General features: G+C 40.4%; 1 protein-coding gene and 1 long non-coding RNA gene across 5 annotated transcripts in view; one reads left to right on the top strand and one right to left on the bottom strand.

The window, feature by feature from the left end:
* LOC309474199 overlaps positions 1-19,042 on the top strand; it is a 59,876-nt gene that overhangs the window by 6,593 nt on the left and 34,241 nt on the right. The window contains exon 3 of one of the 3 annotated variants that reach the window (XR_014197234.1): positions 9,056-9,145. The exons of the other annotated variants lie outside the window; for them this stretch is intronic. This is a non-coding gene — a long non-coding RNA (uncharacterized lncRNA). Of the gene's footprint in view, positions 1-9,055; positions 9,146-19,042 lie in introns of those variants that run through there. 3 annotated transcript variants of the gene reach the window in all.
* gli1 (GLI family zinc finger 1) overlaps positions 113-19,042 on the bottom strand; it is a 53,598-nt gene continuing 34,668 nt past the window's right edge. For both annotated transcript variants that reach the window (XM_082136332.1, XM_082136333.1), the window contains exons 10-14: positions 18,346-18,495; positions 16,512-16,676; positions 9,152-9,388; positions 7,100-7,406; positions 113-5,764 (exon numbers count right to left, since the gene is read on the bottom strand). In XM_082136332.1, the coding sequence (XP_081992458.1) occupies positions 3,348-5,764; positions 7,100-7,406; positions 9,152-9,388; positions 16,512-16,676; positions 18,346-18,495 (3,276 nt within the window). In that variant the 3' untranslated portion in view covers positions 113-3,347. The remainder of the gene's footprint in view (positions 5,765-7,099; positions 7,407-9,151; positions 9,389-16,511; positions 16,677-18,345; positions 18,496-19,042) is intronic.

Genomic DNA, 19,042 nt, shown 5'->3' with positions numbered 1-19,042 from the left:
TTGTGTGTAAGCAGTTGGAAAAAACTGTAAAATGCACACACAAATTATGTAGTTGTCCAATATTTTCATTGTTCTCCAGAGTGGCACAAAAGAAACATTACAGTACAACACATCATCTTCTTCCATCACAGGCTCTGTTTATTTATAAACTGGTATAATATAGTACCTTTGTACAAAAATGTAGAAAATGGTACGCAAAAATATCACTTGTAAATAGATGGGATAAATGCTAATATCATAAATCTGTTACTACTTGATGAAGTTTTGCCAGCAAAAAAACGTTTGAGTGAACTGTGACAGATATAAAAACACACAGAAATGCAAAAACCACAAAATGTTTTTTTTTTTTCTTTAAAAAAAAAAGAGGAAACATTCTTTATCACAGCAATATGGAAGCACATGACGGTGTTTCTCGCAAATATCAAGTGTGGCCTCGTCTCAGTGCCAGTCGTCTTTGGTATGCCACAGAAAGTGGAAACACTGGGATTGTTTAAAGGGTCGAGTCCGTACCGCACCCCTCGATAACACTTCAATGATAAAAAACGAGATAGGCACAAGTGTTGAAATAACAGAGGACTTAAAACCAAAAGCTTGACAAACATCAAGTACCTGCACTGTATGTAACTATATGGAAACTTTATAATAAAAATTCATCACTTCTCCTCAGCTCAGTGCTGTTGTCAGTGCAATGCATATGCATGCTAGCTTGGGTTATGTAGCGCAGCGCAGACTAAAGAGAAACATTACAAAAAACACATCTCAGTGCTGTTACCCTTTAACGTATCTGTCTGAAAGCAGACTAGTCAAACAATCAGAAAACAAACACTACAACTTTGAATGAATATTATGATTCGGAGGCACTTGTCTAGACCTAGAGAGATAATTGACAAGTCTTTAAAATACTGTTCTGTAATCTGCCATTATGACAGTAAGCGATGAGTTTTAATAAGAAACACTTTCTCTTAAGCCCAAAGTATACTTTTTTTTTGGTATACATAAAGTATACGTACATTTTGTCCACATTATAGCCTGTTTTTACTATCCGCAGCTTGTGCATACGCCTTGAATTTTTTGTTGTTGCACTAATTAGTTTGTCCACAAGGCGACACTGGCCTGGCCTTTTCATGGTTGAAAAATAAATGGATGGAACAACAAACTCCAGGAGACCCATAACAATAAACGCTTGCTTGTGTGAGGAAGTTCAGTATGGAAGCTTGTTTCCACCACAGAATAAAACATTTAGAAAGATTGCAACTTTTTTGTCTCACAATTGCGAGTTTGCATCTTCTCAGAGTTGCAAGATATAAAGTCAGAATTGCGAGATATAAACTCTTTTAAGGAATAAAATAATTCCTCATTATTGCGAGTTAATATCTCACAATTCTGACTTTATAACACACAATTGCAACATTATATCACACAATTCTGACTTTATAACACACAATTGCAACATTATATCATGCAATTCTGACTTTATATCTCGCAATTGCAACATTATATCACGCAATTCTGACTTTATAACACACAATTGCAACATTATAACACACAATTCGGACTTTATAACACACAATTGCTACATTATATCATGCAATTCTGACTTTATATCTCGCAATTGCAACATTATATCACGCAATTCTGACTTTATAACTCGCAATTGTGACTTTATATCACGCAATTCTGACTTTATAACACACAATTGTGACTTTATATCACGCAATTCTGACTTTATAACACACAATTGCAACATTATATCACACAATTCTGACTTTATAACTCGCAATTGTGACTTTATATCACGCAATTCTGACTTTATAACTCGCAATTGTGACTTTATATCACGCAATTCTGACTTTATAACACACAATTGCAACATTATATCACACAATTCTGACTTTATAACACACAATTGCAACATTATATCATGCAATTCTGACTTTATAACTCGCAATTGCGACTTTATATCAGCCAGTTCTGAGAAAATGTAAACTCGCAATTGTGAGAAAAAAAGTCAGAATTGTGAGATAAAAAGTCGAAATTACCTTTTTTATTTTTTATTCTCTGGCGGAAACAAGCTTCCATAGTTCATAGATACACATAACTCTAGTTTAAAAGAGTACCAAGACGTTTTTTATTGCTCATAACTTCTGGAAAGAAACCGCGCAGACAAGATGAAACTTTCTTGTGCGCTGCTGTCGACCGCCTGTGTTGATGCACACTATCAAATGGAGTATACTTTGAAAGGCTATGCATCGTGCTGTACTCATACGCTAGGTGTTACGCTGAAGTATACTTTGGGCTTCAGACTGTTTATCCATCCATCCATGTGTCTCAACTCTCTCGTTTTCTCCAACATGTCGTACCTGTGAGAAATCAAAGATAAGAGGCCACAACGGTCAAAGGCACTTGAGTCCTGTCTTCACCAATACTTTAAGAGAATGTGCCTACCAGCTTCTTCCTTGACACATTCACTCACTTTGTATTTCAGTCTTCTTATGTGGTGTTCATGTGGCAGTCCAAGTCCAGATATATATCTAAAAGTAAATTTTCTTTGTTTCTATCTTGCCACCATTTACAGTCCAATGCTCATATTTACATTTTAAACAAAGACTTCCATCTTTACAGCCTCACAGTAGTGACTGGAATGCCCCTTGAATAATAGTCATTAGGCGGTAATGTCAAGCAACATATTTTACACACTTAAAACACCATTACACAAAATCTGTGGGATCCCATATTGGACACCAGCAGAACCATCAGTACCTGGGATGCACGATATATCGGCCACCATATCGGTATCGGCTGATATATGTTCATTTTTAATGTTATCGTTATCGGCCCGATAAGAAAATTTGACTTATATATTAAAACCGATAAATAATGGATTATTTCTATCAGCTGAGACACTTTAGATGTGCACTGTTCATCATGATGGTTTTGAATTAATTGAAATATGATTAGAATCTCTTCAAAAAAGGAAAATACAGGAAAAGTGCAACATGTGCAGCACAAGTCTGTAATATCGGCTACATAAAACTATAATGAGAACATTATAATTGTGTGCTTGAGACATGGCTTTTAATGGTGAGACTTTAGTATTTTGTAATCAGGCCCTCAAAAATTATAAAAAATTTGGATTTAGATTTATCGGCCAAGATATCGGTTATCGGCTTTCAAATATAAAGAATTATCGGTTATCGATATCGGCCAAAAATTTCACATCGTGCATCCCTAATCAGTACGTGGCATACGAGCAAGAAAAGGGACGTTCAGAGGAACCGTTAGTGTCGTGAGGGCAATAGTTTCTGAGTCCACATGCTCACTTTGGCCCTGTTATTTGCAGAAACACTTTAAGACAACGTGTTCAAGTACTTGTTCTCCCCAGCTAGGGATGTCAGCATTGAGGTCATGTCCCCGATTGCCATATTAGACAGGCCACTTGGAAGGGTGATGGAGGTTTGGGGTGTGGTGAGACGAGAGGAGGTCTGAGAGGAGCAATGGTGGTGTGGGTTTATTGGACTGTAAGATGAAGGCTCTGGGTCATCGATGATGGAGGTAAAGTCAATCTGAGCGTTCTCCAAGTCCAGGTTTTCTAAGGCGTTGGACATGGGCGCTGGTTCTGAGTAGGCCATCGATGTGGGTTTGGTACTAGGGTCTATCCCAGTCAGGTGTTGCTGGGCCAGGCATGGACCATCTTGAGGTTTCTCAATGTCATGGTGCATGTGTATCTGGCCTGTGTAGTACATGGGGTTGTTGTTATTTGTGAAGTTTTCCGAATGCTGTTGTTGGACTGGTGGGAGGCGCACTCCTCTTCTGGGACTGGCGGTGGAGTGGACCGGGCTGAGGTGAGGTGGGCTTCCCAGGTAAGCTCCACCTGCTTGTTGGGACTGGGAAAGACTGTTCTGGCGACTCAAAGGCTTTCTTCCCTGAGGTGGTCTTGGCACTATATCCGGCCCGTAGCACGATCCCTGCATCCCAGCTGTATGCTCCTTAACAGAACCGGGAACTCGATTTTGCGGTGGGCTCATTAAGTTCTGATTCGGATAGCCTTGATAAGCATTACCGGGATAAAGGTTCTGGTTAGGTTGTTGATGCTGTGGACTGTGTTGAATCATTGCCGTTTGTCCTCCCATGTCTATCCCATCAGGCTTCCCAGAGAGGCCATCGACTACCCTTTGCTCCTGCTGCTGTTCCCATAGGAGAGCCTGCTGAGATTGCACGTAGTTCCTCACCATCATCTCTTTCATTTGATGCATTGGTGTCTGCGACCTGCGGCTCTCCGCAAGTGCAAGATTTATACCTCCTCCACTCGGGAATGATCCCGCTTGGCTTTGCTGCGGAAGACCGGCTTGCGTTCCCATCTGGCCGTGAAGAAAGTCACAGCTTGCATTAGAGGATCTGCCCATGAGGCCTTGGCCTTGCGGTGGATATCCCTGCATGTTTGCATTATGCCGATGCTGGTGTAGAGGTTTGATGTTCTGGCAAGAACTGGTTCCTCCCATTGACGGATGGAACTGTTCAGGTTTTACAGTAACTCTTTGATGGCCAGGGTCAGATGTAGGGTCATATACGCCCTGTTGATGGTAGTGCTGTCCTTGAATGCCTACACCCTGGAACTGCATGCCGGTTTGAGGACTGTGGAGTTGGTTAGTTGGTCCCCATGGCCCTGATCCATCACCTTGACTAGGAAAGTGTGGGCCGGATGGGCTAAGCTGACAGGTACTCATACCATACTCAGCTTGCTGTAGGAGATTGTTTGCAACGTCAGCTTGTCCAATCACTCCAGTTGTGCAGATCTCCTCGCGCTGACCCTGGTACGGGCCTTGCATTTGAGTTTGGAAGACTTGATCCATGCAACCCAAGCCTTCTTGTCCAGGAGACAGTTGACTTGCATTGTGAGGGTGTAGCTGAGTTTGCTGGTAGCCCATGTACGCTCTGTCTCCACCTGGGATCATGTTGCCTTCGGTTTTCCCGTGAGGTTCCATAGCCATGGCCTCCATCATGACATTTTCAGTGATGCTCGGTGGACGAGGCGAGTACATGTGCCGGCTGAGAGCCGCGTCAGATCCGCACTGATGCAACGCGTTGCGACGACTCATTAGGGACACGTTGCTCAGGCTATTAAAGCGTTGCACTTTGGGTAAACCCTGCGGATCGGCTCCTGAGCGCACTGGATCACTAGCGCGTCTCGTGTTGTTTCCGGGTGCCTGGTGTGGATAGATCACTCCTGTGCCGTATTCGGCATTAGCACTGTGCCTTCTCATGCCACCTTGCTGCATAAATGGAGGAAGAGGCTGGCCATGGCATTCCCTCAAGAATCTACCGGGTTGGTCCATGTTGGGTAGCGGGGTTGGTGGTGGACCGCCTGTTGCTGCCGCGTATTTAGCCTTCAGACTATATTGCTGTGCCGGTGTGAGACTCGGTAGACCTGGCAATCCACCAGCGTTCTGGCATGATCCGCTTCTTTGGCTGCTCTGAGGAGACAGTGGGTCACCGGGCACATCGGTTCCCATCACGGATTGGCAGTGACCCACCTGGGACACGTCACTGGAGCGTCGGCTTGACAGGTAGGGCGAGACCATTGACGAACGACGGCTCACTGTGTACGCAGAGCTGAGGCTGCTGGTGCCGCTGCCGCGCCGATCGTTCGGTTGGCAAGACATTCCCATTCCGGTTACTCCACCCAGATCAGGAGCAGAAAGCTCCATTACACGCCGGTTGGAGAGTAAGGGCGAGGGCGCACACATGCCCATCATCTCTCCTGTTGCTGAAAGAAGCAGAGAAAGGAAGCAGAGTTAGCATTAGAATTACTGAGAAAACCATGAGACTAGCAATGCATTACTATAACATGTAAACCTTAAAGTCCCCCTGTAGTCAATAATCGTATCCCTTAAAACTCATATTTGATCAGCAAAATTACATATTTAAAAGTTTTTCCTTGAAAAAAGAAATTCTTTGTGCTTTAAAATAGCTTGAATGTAACTCGACACCCTTTCCTCATTTAGTATACGCAGTTCTATGAATATGCAAATGAACCCCGCCTCCACTCACTCACTCACTCACTCAGCTCAGCTCAGAGATCCACTCACTGGCGATCACACGTTGACCTAATTGGTTACAAGGTAGTTTGTGACGTCAGAAACACCAACGCAATCTACAAAAAGCAGCGCAAATTACTGTCTGGTTTAAGACATGCTTTTTTGGGTGGTGAATAATGCTGCAAATACCAGTATATTGACGAGCGTAAACCTTAGTAAATCACCTTGCATGATAGATTTAAATACTCCTCCAATAAATGTTGCACCTTAATGGGAAACTCCTACAAATGCATATTTAAAAAGGTCAGCCGCAAATAATAACCTTGTCCACAGCTTTTCAGCACTAATCATTCACCGTGTGTCTTTAGTAAATCCTGACAGTAGTTTATCATCGCCAAAAGAGGATTTGTGATGGCACAAGCTTTTTTTTCTTTTTTTTTAATCCTGGAAATATTGTCAAGTCATATTCATTCATTTTAGTCAGTTTAAATTTTTTGCATTAATTTTAGTTGACGAAAATAACATTTACACTTGTGCAGCTGTCATTGTGTGCAGGTTGTTATATTGTTAATGTTGTGCATTTGTCTGATTGATCTAAAATCAGTTGATATTTGACTGGTTTTGTCCGTTCTTCTGTTAGACTGTCTCACACATGAATTATGTTGAATATCTGTCAGCTGTTAAATTTAACTACACAATTAGATAATACCAGTTTAGCTCAACCAATCACCAAGCAATGCTTCATTTTGTTCAGTCTGTGTGTAAAAAGAGCATTAGCAATTAAAGACAAAACACTTCAGCAAAACATGATCAGGTCAAAGTGTCTGAGTAATATTTGGTCTCAAATTTTTATAAATGTTACAGGTAGTCACTGAATGAAGACTTTTTGGGTAAATATGTCACAGTTTACTTTATTTAGCTTTTCTCACTTCCATAACTTATATAAACTATTGTGTCCTGCACCCACTAGTAAAAATTATATCTGGTGTCTGAATAATTTTTGGTTTGACTGTCTATGAGTTAAATAACCTGCGATCAGGTGCTTGATCTGCTTTGTGTTTTACCTGAGAGAGCCGGTAGTTTGTTCCCTCCGCTCCGCCCAGGTGGGGTTGGCCGGCGGATTTGCTTCAGTTTGTCAATCTTCAGATTCTCCAGCCTCTTCAAGGCCTGAACGGACATGCACATCGACCCCACGCCAGCGCTGGACTCGGACACACCGGCGTTCCCGTTCTCCTCTTGTGTGGTCAGGTCCTCGAGACTGCCCGCCGCGTTCAGGTTCATCTCCACACCGCTGTCGTTGTTGTTGGCGCTCCCTAGTGGAGAACGTTCGCTACTACAGGACGACTGGCCACCGGGGCTTGGCTGAGATTTCTAGAGGACGAGAGAAATGATTCAAGATGTAACTGGTGTTATTATGCACGTGACTATCCATTAGGGCTGTAGCAACTTGCATTGCGATATTTTGTTTTTCTGCGATATATATTGCGACATAAAAACAAATTGAACAACCAGATGATTAATAGCTCTATTTGAAAATAATTCTAGGATAATTGGGGTGAATCTGCATGGTAAATAATAAAACAAATTACTAGTGTAGATAAATACAATAGAAATAAAAAAATTCAATTGAAATAAGCCGTCAGGTAAATCTAACAGTATTCAGGTACAGAAATTCAATACTCAAATGTAAAATAACAGTCTTCACTGTATAAATGAAATATAACCAATATAATTAATTAATTAATGCAATTTATCTTTGTTAAATCTACAAGTAATTTTCTCTTTCTCTTTTAATCACCACTGGTGACACAACAGCTGAGGGTATATTAGGCTGCTGTCACTTTAAGACGAATGCGGGGATCTAATCCTGTATAAATGACACGCATTTGTTTTCTTCCTCTGTCAACAACACACAACCGACTGTGTTTACGAGGATACTCGCCGAGACGGGCATTTGACTTCATTTTGCGTGCACGTGTCCGTTTAAGCTCAAAAGAAAGAGAAAAATAAATGAATTCGGAGTTCACGTGCTGTCTCGACTTAAAAACACATGCAAATGCTAAACTTTCACTCTATGATGGTTAAACTTTGCAATTAATCCGTGAATCACATGCGTTCTGAACCGGGGAGCCGCTATGGATCACAGATCAACTACGATCCCTATACCTGACATCGCACATCATGTGACCACGATATCGATGCTAAAACGATATATCGTGCAGCCCTTCAATGAGCATTGGGATAAAGCCTGATAAATATAAATGACACGCATCCATTTTCTTTCTCTGTTTACAACACACAACCTACTGTGTTTACAGAGTGTTTACGGGGATACTCGCCGAGACGGGCATTTTGACTTCATTTTGCGTGCACATGTCCGCTTAAGCTCAAAACTAAGAGAAGGAGAACTGAAGTCGGCGTTCACGTGTTTGCGCACAGAAAACCTAATGCCTGATTCGAATTAAAAACATGCACAGGATAAACTTTCACTTTTTATGATGGTTAAACTTAGCAATTAATCCGTGAATCACATGTGTTCTGAACCGGGGAGCCGCTACGGATCACAGATCAACTACGATCCCTATACCTGACTATCGCACATTCGCTATATTGGTGCTAAAACGATATATGTGACCCTGGACCACAAAACCAGTCACATGGGTCAATTTTGGGAAATTGAGATTTATATGTAATCTGAATGCTGAATAAATAAGCTTTCCATTGATGTGTGGTTTGTTATGATTTGACCATATATTTGGCCGAGATACAACTATTGTAAATCTGGAATCTGAGGGTGCAAAAAAATCTAAACATTGAGGAAATCTCCTTTAAAGTTGTTCATTTATGTTGGCGATTGTGCAGCATTCACTCACACAAATACATGTTTTATATATTTACGGTAGGAATATACAAAATGTCTTCATGGAACTTGATCTTTACTTAATATCCTAATGATTTTTGACATAAAAAAAAAAACAATAATTTTGACCCATACTATGTATTGTTGGATATTGCCACAGATAAACCCGTGCGACTCGAGACTGGTGACGTGATCCAGGGTCACATATCGTGCAGCCCTACTATCCATTAGAATGAGCATTGGGATCAAGCCTTACCAGTGTGGATTCTGGAGCGAGTAATTTGCAGTCCTCTCTGCTTCTCTCCTCTTTCTCTATCAGAAGCTCTGAGTTCTGCCCGGCCGGGGTCAGACCCGGAGCGCGCGGACCCGTGTCTCCACGGTGCTTTTTAGTGATGTGAGCCTCCGGCCCGTGAACCGTCTTCACATGCTTCCTCAGAGAGCTCGGGTCCGTGTAGCGCTTCGTACAGCCGGGAATCTTGCAGACGTACGGTTTCTGAAGGCCAGAGAGACGAGAGCATGACATGTGATCTAACCTTTAGATATCAACACACTGTGATAGTTCACACTATAGTTTATTGCTGTTGGTATTTCTCCTCCTGTTTGGCATCATTTAATAAAAAATGTCAGGTTAGACTGTATTAAATGAAGTGACGCACTTTTCTCCTGCTGTGATTTATATATCATGTAAAGTGTAATACAGATACTTTGAAATCAAATAGAAATGCTGTTTAAAAGTGTGTTTAAACTGATGCAACTAATAAAAGATTTATAGATCTTGAAGTACATTATAAAGCACAATAACCAGCAGATAAACATGATCACTTAAATAAATAATAATTCACTTATCATGTGTAGTACTTTAGTCATTGTTTTGGTCCTTTGATTAAAAAATAACCTACATGTTTTTAATAATAAATTGATGTAATAATAAATTGTAATTAGTGATCAAATTAATTGCAATAATTAATTACAAAAGTTTTTATATAAATTAATTGCAGAAATAAATTGTGATCAATGTTCATTTCTACAGTTTTTTGTTTCAGGCATTTGTATTAAAAATATATTAAATGCAATAATAAATTGCGATCAGTATTCGTACAGTTTTTAGTACATTTTTGTCTAACAACAAAATAATTGCAATATTTTTTAATTAACTGCAATAAAGCAGTTTTTGCAAAAATCATAATTGCAAAAATTAAGTATAATAAAAAATAAAATAATATAAATTAATTGCAGTAACAAATTGTGATCAGAGTTAATTTCTAAAAAAAAATTGTTTTAGTCACAGCCTTTGTCTTTTGACATGCGAAATCTGTCATGTCATAAACGTTGTATTGAACAGCAAGTCAATTATACAAGACAAAAAAAGCAAATTGCAACACAAAACCAGCAGATAAACATGACGTGTGTGTATATCTGTGTGTGTTATCATGTGTGCCTCGTTGGAGTGTGTGTATATCTGTGTGTGTTATCATGTGTACCTCGTTGGAGTGTGTGTATATCTGTGTGTGTTATCATGTGTACCTCGTTGGAGTGTGTATATCTGTGTGTGTTATCATGTGTACCTCGTTGGAGTGTGTATATGTCTGTGTGTGTTATCATGTGTACCTCGTTGGAGTGTGTATATGTCTGTGTGTGTTATCATGTGTACCTCGTTGGAGTGTGTGTATATCTGTGTGTGTTATCATGTGTACCTCGTTGGAGTGTGTGTATATCTGTGTGTGTTATCATGTGTACCTCGTTGGAGTGTGTATATGTCTGAGTGTGTTATCATGTGTACCTCGTTGGAGTGTGTGTATGTCTGTGTGTGTTATCATGTGTACCTCGTTGGAGTGTGTGTATATCTGTGTGTGTTATCATGTGTACCTCGTTGGAGTGTGTATATGTCTGAGTGTGTTATCATGTGTACCTCGTTGGAGTGTGTGTATATCTGCGTGTGTTATCATGTGTACCTCGTTGGAGTGTGTGTATATCTGTGTGTGTTATCATGTGTACCTCGTTGGAGTGTGTATATGTCTGTGTGTGTTATCATGTGTACCTCGTTGGAGTGTGTGTATGTCTGCGTGTGTTATCATGTGTACCTCGTTGGAGTGTGTATATGTCTGTGTGTGTTATCATGTGTACCTCGTTGGAGTGTGTATATGTCTGCGTGTGTTATCATGTGTACCTCGTTGGAGTGTGTATATGTCTGTGTGTGTTATCATGTGTACCTCGTTGGAGTGTGTGTATGTCTGCGTGTGTTATCATGTGTACCTCGTTGGAGTGTGTATATGTCTGTGTGTGTTATCATGTGTACCTCGTTGGAGTGTGTATATGTCTGTGTGTGTTATCATGTGTACCTCGTTGGAGTGTGTGTATATCTGTGTGTGTTATCATGTGTACCTCTTTGGAGTGTGTGTATATCTGTGTGTGTTATCATGTGTACCTCGTTGGAGTGTGTGTATGTCTGTGTGTGTTATCATGTGTACCTCGTTGGAGTGTGTATGTCTGTGTGTGTTATCATGTGTACCTCGTTGGAGTGTGTATATGTCTGTGTGTGTTATCATGTGTACCTCGTTGGAGTGTGTGTATATCTGCGTGTGTTATCATGTGTACCTCGTTGGAGTGTGTGTATATCTGTGTGTGTTATCATGTGTACCTCGTTGGAGTGTGTGTATATCTGCGTGTGTTATCATGTGTACCTCGTTGGAGTGTGTGTATATCTGTGTGTGTTATCATGTGTACCTCGTTGGAGTGTGTATGTCTGTGTGTGTTATCATGTGTACCTCGTTGGAGTGTGTATATGTCTGTGTGTGTTATCATGTGTACCTCGTTGGAGTGTGTATGTCTGTGTGTGTTATCATGTGTACCTCGTTGGAGTGTGTATGTCTGTGTGTGTTATCATGTGTACCTCGTTGGAGTGTGTATATGTCTGTGTGTGTTATCATGTGTACCTCGTTGGAGTGTGTATGTCTGTGTGTGTTATCATGTGTACCTCTTTGGAGTGTGTGTATATCTGTGTGTGTTATCATGTGTACCTCGTTGGAGTGTGTGTATATCTGTGTGTGTTATCATGTGTACCTCGTTGGAGTGTGTGTATATCTGTGTGTGTTATCATGTGTACCTCGTTGGAGTGTGTGTATATCTGTGTGTGTTATCATGTGTACCTAGTTGGAGTGTGTATATGTCTGTGTGTGTTATCATGTGTACCTCGTTGGAGTGTGTGTATGTCTGTGTGTGTTATCATGTGTACCTCGTTGGAGTGTGTGTATATCTGTGTGTGTTATCATGTGTACCTCGTTGGAGTGTGTGTATATCTGTGTGTGTTATCATGTGTACCTCGTTGGAGTGTGTGTATATCTGTGTGTGTTATCATGTGTACCTCGTTGGAGTGTGTGTATGTCTGTGTGTGTTATCATGTGTGCCTCGTTGGAGTGTGTGTATGTCTGTGTGTGTTATCATGTGTACCTCGTTGGAGTGTGTGTATGTCTGTGTGTGTTATCATGTGTACCTCGTTGGAGTGTGTGTATGTCTGTGTGTGTTATCATGTGTACCTCGTTGGAGTGTGTATATCTGTGTGTGTTATCATGTGTACCTCGTTGGAGTGTGTGTATGTCTGTGTGTGTTATCATGTGTACCTCGTTGGAGTGTGTGTATGTCTGTGTGTGTTATCATGTGTACCTCGTTGGAGTGTGTATATGTCTGTGTGTGTTATCATGTGTACCTCGTTGGAGTGTGTGTATGTCTGTGTGTGTTATCATGTGTGCCTCGTTGGAGTGTGTGTATGTCTGTGTGTGTTATCATGTGTACCTCGTTGGAGTGTGTATATATCTGCGTGTGTTATCATGTGTACCTCGTTGGAGTGTGTGTATATCTGTGTGTGTTATCATGTGTACCTCGTTGGAGTGTGTGTATATCTGTGTGTGTTATCATGTGTACCTCGTTGGAGTGTGTGTATATCTGTGTGTGTTATCATGTGTACCTCGTTGGAGTGTGTATATGTCTGTGTGTGTTATCATGTGTACCTCGTTGGAGTGTGTATATGTCTGTGTGTGTTATCATGTGTACCTCGTTGGAGTGTGTATATGTCTGTGTGTGTTATCATGTGTACCTCGTTGGAGTGTGTATATATCTGTGTGTGTTATCATGTGTACCTCGTTGGAGTGTGTGTTTATCTGTGTGTGTTATCATGTGTACCTCGTTGGAGTGTGTGTATATCTGCGTGTGTTATCATGTGTACCTCGTTGGAGTGTGTGTATATCTGTGTGTGTTATCATGTGTACCTCGTTGGAGTGTGTATATGTCTGTGTGTGTTATCATGTGTACCTCGTTGGAGTGTGTATATGTCTGTGTGTGTTATCATGTGTACCTCGTTGGAGTGTGTATATGTCTGTGTGTGTTATCATGTGTACCTCGTTGGAGTGTGTATATATCTGTGTGTGTTATCATGTGTACCTCGTTGGAGTGTGTGTTTATCTGTGTGTGTTATCATGTGTACCTCGTTGGAGTGTGTATATATCTGCGTGTGTTATCATGTGTACCTCGTTGGAGTGTGTGTTTATCTGTGTGTGTTATCATGTGTACCTCGTTGGAGTGTGTGTATATCTGCGTGTGTTATCATGTGTACCTCGTTGGAGTGTGTGTATATCTGTGTGTGTTATCATGTGTACCTCGTTGGAGTGTGTGTATATCTGTGTGTGTTATCATGTGTACCTCGTTGGAGTGTGTGTATATCTGCGTGTGTTATCATGTGTACCTCGTTGGAGTGTGTGTATATCTGTGTGTGTTATCATGTGTACCTCGTTGGAGTGTGTGTATATCTGCGTGTGTTATCATGTGTACCTCGTTGGAGTGTGTATATATCTGCGTGTGTTATCATGTGTACCTCGTTGGAGTGTGTGTATATCTGCGTGTGTTATCATGTGTACCTCGTTGGAGTGTGTATATGTCTGTGTGTGTTATCATGTGTACCTCGTTGGAGTGTGTATATGTCTGTGTGTGTTATCATGTGTACCTCGTTGGAGTGTGTATATGTCTGTGTGTGTTATCATGTGTACCTCGTTGGAGTGTGTATATGTCTGTGTGTGTTATCATGTGTACCTCGTTGGAGTGTGTGTTTATCTGTGTGTGTTATCATGTGTACCTCGTTGGAGTGTGTGTATATCTGCGTGTGTTATCATGTGTACCTCGTTGGAGTGTGTGTATATCTGCGTGTGTTATCATGTGTACCTCGTTGGAGTGTGTGTATATCTGTGTGTGTTATCATGTGTACCTCGTTGGAGTGTGTATATGTCTGTGTGTGTTATCATGTGTACCTCGTTGGAGTGTGTATATGTCTGTGTGTGTTATCATGTGTACCTCGTTGGAGTGTGTATATGTCTGTGTGTGTTATCATGTGTACCTCGTTGGAGTGTGTATATGTCTGTGTGTGTTATCATGTGTACCTCGTTGGAGTGTGTATATATCTGTGTGTGTTATCATGTGTACCTCGTTGGAGTGTGTATATGTCTGTGTGTGTTATCATGTGTACCTCGTTGGAGTGTGTATATATCTGTGTGTGTTATCATGTGTACCTCGTTGGAGTGTGTATATATCTGCGTGTGTTATCATGTGTACCTCGTTGGAGTGTGTGTATATCTGCGTGTGTTATCATGTGTACCTCGTTGGAGTGTGTGTATATCTGTGTGTGTTATCATGTGTACCTCGTTGGAGTGTGTATATGTCTGTGTGTGTTATCATGTGTACCTCGTTGGAGTGTGTATATATCTGCGTGTGTTATCATGTGTACCTCGTTGGAGTGTGTGTATATCTGCGTGTGTTATCATGTGTACCTCGTTGGAGTGTGTGTATATCTGTGTGTGTTATCATGTGTACCTCGTTGGAGTGTGTATATGTCTGTGTGTGTTATCATGTGTACCTCGTTGGAGTGTGTATATGTCTGTGTGTGTTATCATGTGTACCTCGTTGGAGTGTGTATATGTCTGTGTGTGTTATCATGTGTACCTCGTTGGAGTGTGTATATGTCTGTGTGTGTTATCATGTGTACCTCGTTGGAGTGTGTATATATCTGTGTGTGTTATCATGTGTACCTCGTTGGAGTGTGTATGTCTGTGTGTGTTATCATGTGTACCTCGTTGGAGTGTGTGTATATCTGTGTGTGTTATCATGTGTACCTCGTTGGAGTGTGTATATCTGTGTGTGTTATCATGTGTACCTCGTTGGAGTGTGTGTATATCTGTGTGTGTTATCATGTGTACCTCGTTGGAGTGTGTGTATATCTGTGTGTGTTATCATGTGTACCTCGTTGGAGTGTGTGTATATCTGTGTGTGTTATCATGTGTACCTCGTTGGAGTGTGTATATATCTGCGTGTGTTATCATGTGTACCTCGTTGGAGTGTGTATATATCTGCGTGTGTTATCATGTGTACCTCGTTGGAGTGTGTGTATATCTGTGTGTGTTATCATGTGTACCTCGTTGGAGTGTGTATATATCTGCGTGTGTTATCATGTGTACCTCGTTGGAGTGTGTGTATGTCTGTGTGTGTTATCATGTGTACCTCGTTGGAGTGTGTATATGTCTGTGTGTGTTATCATGTGTACCTCGTTGGAGTGTGTATATATCTGCGTGTGTTATCATGTGTACCTCGTTGGAGTGTGTGTATGTCTGCGTGTGTTATCATGTGTACCTCGTTGGAGTGTGTATATATCTGCGTGTGTTATCATGTGTACCTCGTTGGAGTGTGTGTATGTCTGTGTGTGTTATCATGTGTACCTCGTTGGAGTGTGTGTATATCTGTGTGTGTTATCATGTGTACCTCGTTGGAGTGTGTATATATCTGCGTGTGTTATCATGTGTACCTCGTTGGAGTGTGTGTATGTCTGTGTGTGTTATCATGTGTACCTCGTTGGAGTGTGTGTATATCTGTGTGTGTTATCATGTGTACCTCGTTGGAGTGTGTATATATCTGTGTGTGTTATCATGTGTACCTCGTTGGAGTGTGTATATATCTGTGTGTGTTATCATGTGTACCTCGTTGGAGTGTGTGTATGTCTGTGTGTGTTATCATGTGTACCTCGTTGGAGTGTGTGTATGTCTGTGTGTGTTATCATGTGTACCTCGTTGGAGTGTGTGTATGTCTGTGTGTGTTATCATGTGTACCTCGTTGGAGTGTGTATATATCTGTGTGTGTTATCATGTGTACCTCGTTGGAGTGTGTGTATATCTGTGTGTGTTATCATGTGTACCTCGTTGGAGTGTGTGTATATCTGTGTGTGTTATCATGTGTACCTCGTTGGAGTGTGTATATATCTGTGTGTGTTATCATGTGTACCTCGTTGGAGTGTGTGTATATGTCTGTGTGTGTTATCATGTGTACCTCGTTGGAGTGTGTGTATATCTGTGTGTGTTATCATGTGTACCTCGTTGGAGTGTGTGTATATCTGTGTGTGTTATCATGTGTACCTCGTTGGAGTGTGTGTATGTCTGTGTGTGTTATCATGTGTACCTCGTTGGAGTGTGTATATGTCTGTGTGTGTTATCATGTGTACCTCGTTGGAGTGTGTGTATATGTCTGTGTGTGTTATCATGTGTACCTCGTTGGAGTGTGTGTATATCTGTGTGTGTTATCATGTGTACCTCGTTGGAGTGTGTTCTGTTCTGGTGCTTGGCTCGGTCTGAGGCGTTGGAGAAGGCCTTGTTGCAGCCCTCGTGCTCACACACATACGGCTTCTCTCCGGTGTGTGAGCGCAGATGAGTCTTCAGGTTCTCCAGACGCGAGTACGCTTTATTACAGCCTTCAAACTGATGCACACCAACAGAAACAGTTACACTCAGTGGAGCTGCACAATATATCCAAATTATAGAAATATCGCAAATGTATATATCGTGATTTGCATATCACAGCGGCTTATGATAACTGCGATCATGAACAAAAGATGAAGAGAAAAATCACTCTCTGCTCTCGGCTGAATAACTTTTGTAGCTTTAATAAGAATCAGGATATATTTAATTCATACAGTGAAAACTAAGCAGTGTTTTATTTTTACATTTGATTATTGAGTTTCTGTTGTTTAATAACTCTAATGTAGGATAACCTGACCCCTGACCCCCACTGATGTTAGAATAACACTTCTGATATACAGTAAAACACTGATGTTCACTTTCAGAAGTTTAGGGATGTTTTACTGTCACAAAAACAATGTGAAACACGTATATAGGTCATATAATTTTAAATATATTTTTAAGATAATTTGTTTATTTTACTCACTTTAAGCATTATCATATCGCATATCGAATATTGCATTATTTAATGATTTATCGCATTTTTCGGTAACACTTTACTTGAAGGGGTGTGTGTAAGACTGACACGACACACGTCATGAATATGAAGGAGTTTTTATGCATGTTTATGACAACTGTCATTAAGTGTCATTCGCTTTAATTATGACATTTTTATTTAAATATGACACTGTTTGAGATGTCTTTGTCATGACAACATGACATAAACCAATACATCATAAACCTGTCATAAATGTGTCATAAACATGATATAGCAGATTAATTAATAGTTAAGAAACTACTCAGCTTTATGGGTTAATATTACATTAAACTGTCTTGTGTTTGGTTTTGACATGGGCTGTCATGAGGCCATTATTACTGTGTCATGAATATATTTCTGACCACTTTTTTCCCCCACAGTATTCCAGTATTAGTTATAAAATATTTTGACAGCATTAACACTTAATGACATTTTAATGACAAATTAAAATTGCATCATTGTAGTTGAGGTCAAGAAAAATATTCATGACCCTGTTACAAAATTATTTGACAGAGTATTAACACTTAATAACATTCTAATGACTGAAAAAAAAAGTGGTCAGAAATACAGTATAATGTAATGTTAACCCATAAAGCTAAGCAGTTTCTTAAGTTGGATGATTAATCTGCTATGTCATGTTTATGACATATTTATGACATATTTATGACAGGTTATGTTGTCTTGGTAATGTCAAGTTGTCATGACAAAGACAGTGTCATATTTGGATGAAAAATGTCATAATCGAGCGAATGACACTTAATGACAGTTACATAAACATGCATAAAACCTCCTTCATATTTATGACATATTTATGACAGGTTATGTTGTCTTGGTAATGTCAAGTTGTCATGACAAAGACACTGACAGGTTATGATGTATTGGTTTATGTCAAGTTGTCATGACAAAGACATCTCAAACAGTGTCATATTTGGATAAAAAAAACCATAATCGAGCGAATGACACTTAATGACAGTTGTCATAAACATGCATAAAACCTCCTTCATATTAATGACATGTGTCATGTCAGTCTTATGCACACCCCTTCAAGTAAAGTGTTACCCATTTTTCTTCACTATCGTGCAGTTTCGAGAGAGTTGAACAGAAGTCATGTGACACAGCTTGAACAGAAGTCATGTGACCGCTGTAACTCACAGTGCACTTGTGTGGCTTCTCGCCGGTGTGTCTGCGCATGTGGACCACCAGCATATACTGGGCTTTGAAGGGTCTCTGCTCTCGAGAACAATCCTTCCAGTGACACACGAACTCCTTCTTCTCCCCGTGGATGTGCTCGTTGTTGATGTGCTGTGCAAGAGACGGGAAAATCAGGACACAAGACACGGGAAGCTTGATGTGGGAAAACACCTGCGGCCAGTCTGATTTATAGACTATTATAGTTATTTATGCATATTCTGAGTTAACGTTTATGTGTAGTTTTCAGCTTTATTTTATTTATTTTTGTGTGTGATTTTATTTATTCTTTACAATAAAATCTCCTTAGTTTATGGATTGACTAAAATGAGAAATTCATTTATTACAGTATTTCATAATTTTTGTTAGCATTAGTTCATTAAAACACAACTGTTCATTGTTAGTTCAGGGCTGCGTTTCCCAAGAGCATCGTAAGCCTAAGAATTTCGTAAAAACGATCGTACGACTGATCTTAATATTACAGTCTGTTTCCCAAAAGCATCATAACTTTATTCAAGTGCAATATGATTATAATATCTCTGTTATAATGTGACCCTGGACCACAAAACCAGTCACATGGGTCATTTTTTGAAATTGAGATTTATACATCATCTGAAAGCTGAATAAATACGCTTTCCATTGATGTGTGGTGTGTCAGGAT

This window comes from Leuciscus leuciscus, assembly GCF_965113295.1.
Source record: "Leuciscus leuciscus genome assembly, chromosome: 14".
NCBI classification, from domain to species: Eukaryota; Metazoa; Chordata; class Actinopteri; order Cypriniformes; family Leuciscidae; genus Leuciscus; species Leuciscus leuciscus.
The sequence above is the reverse complement of the archived record's forward strand: the minus strand, read 5'-3'. Positions and strand labels throughout refer to the sequence as shown.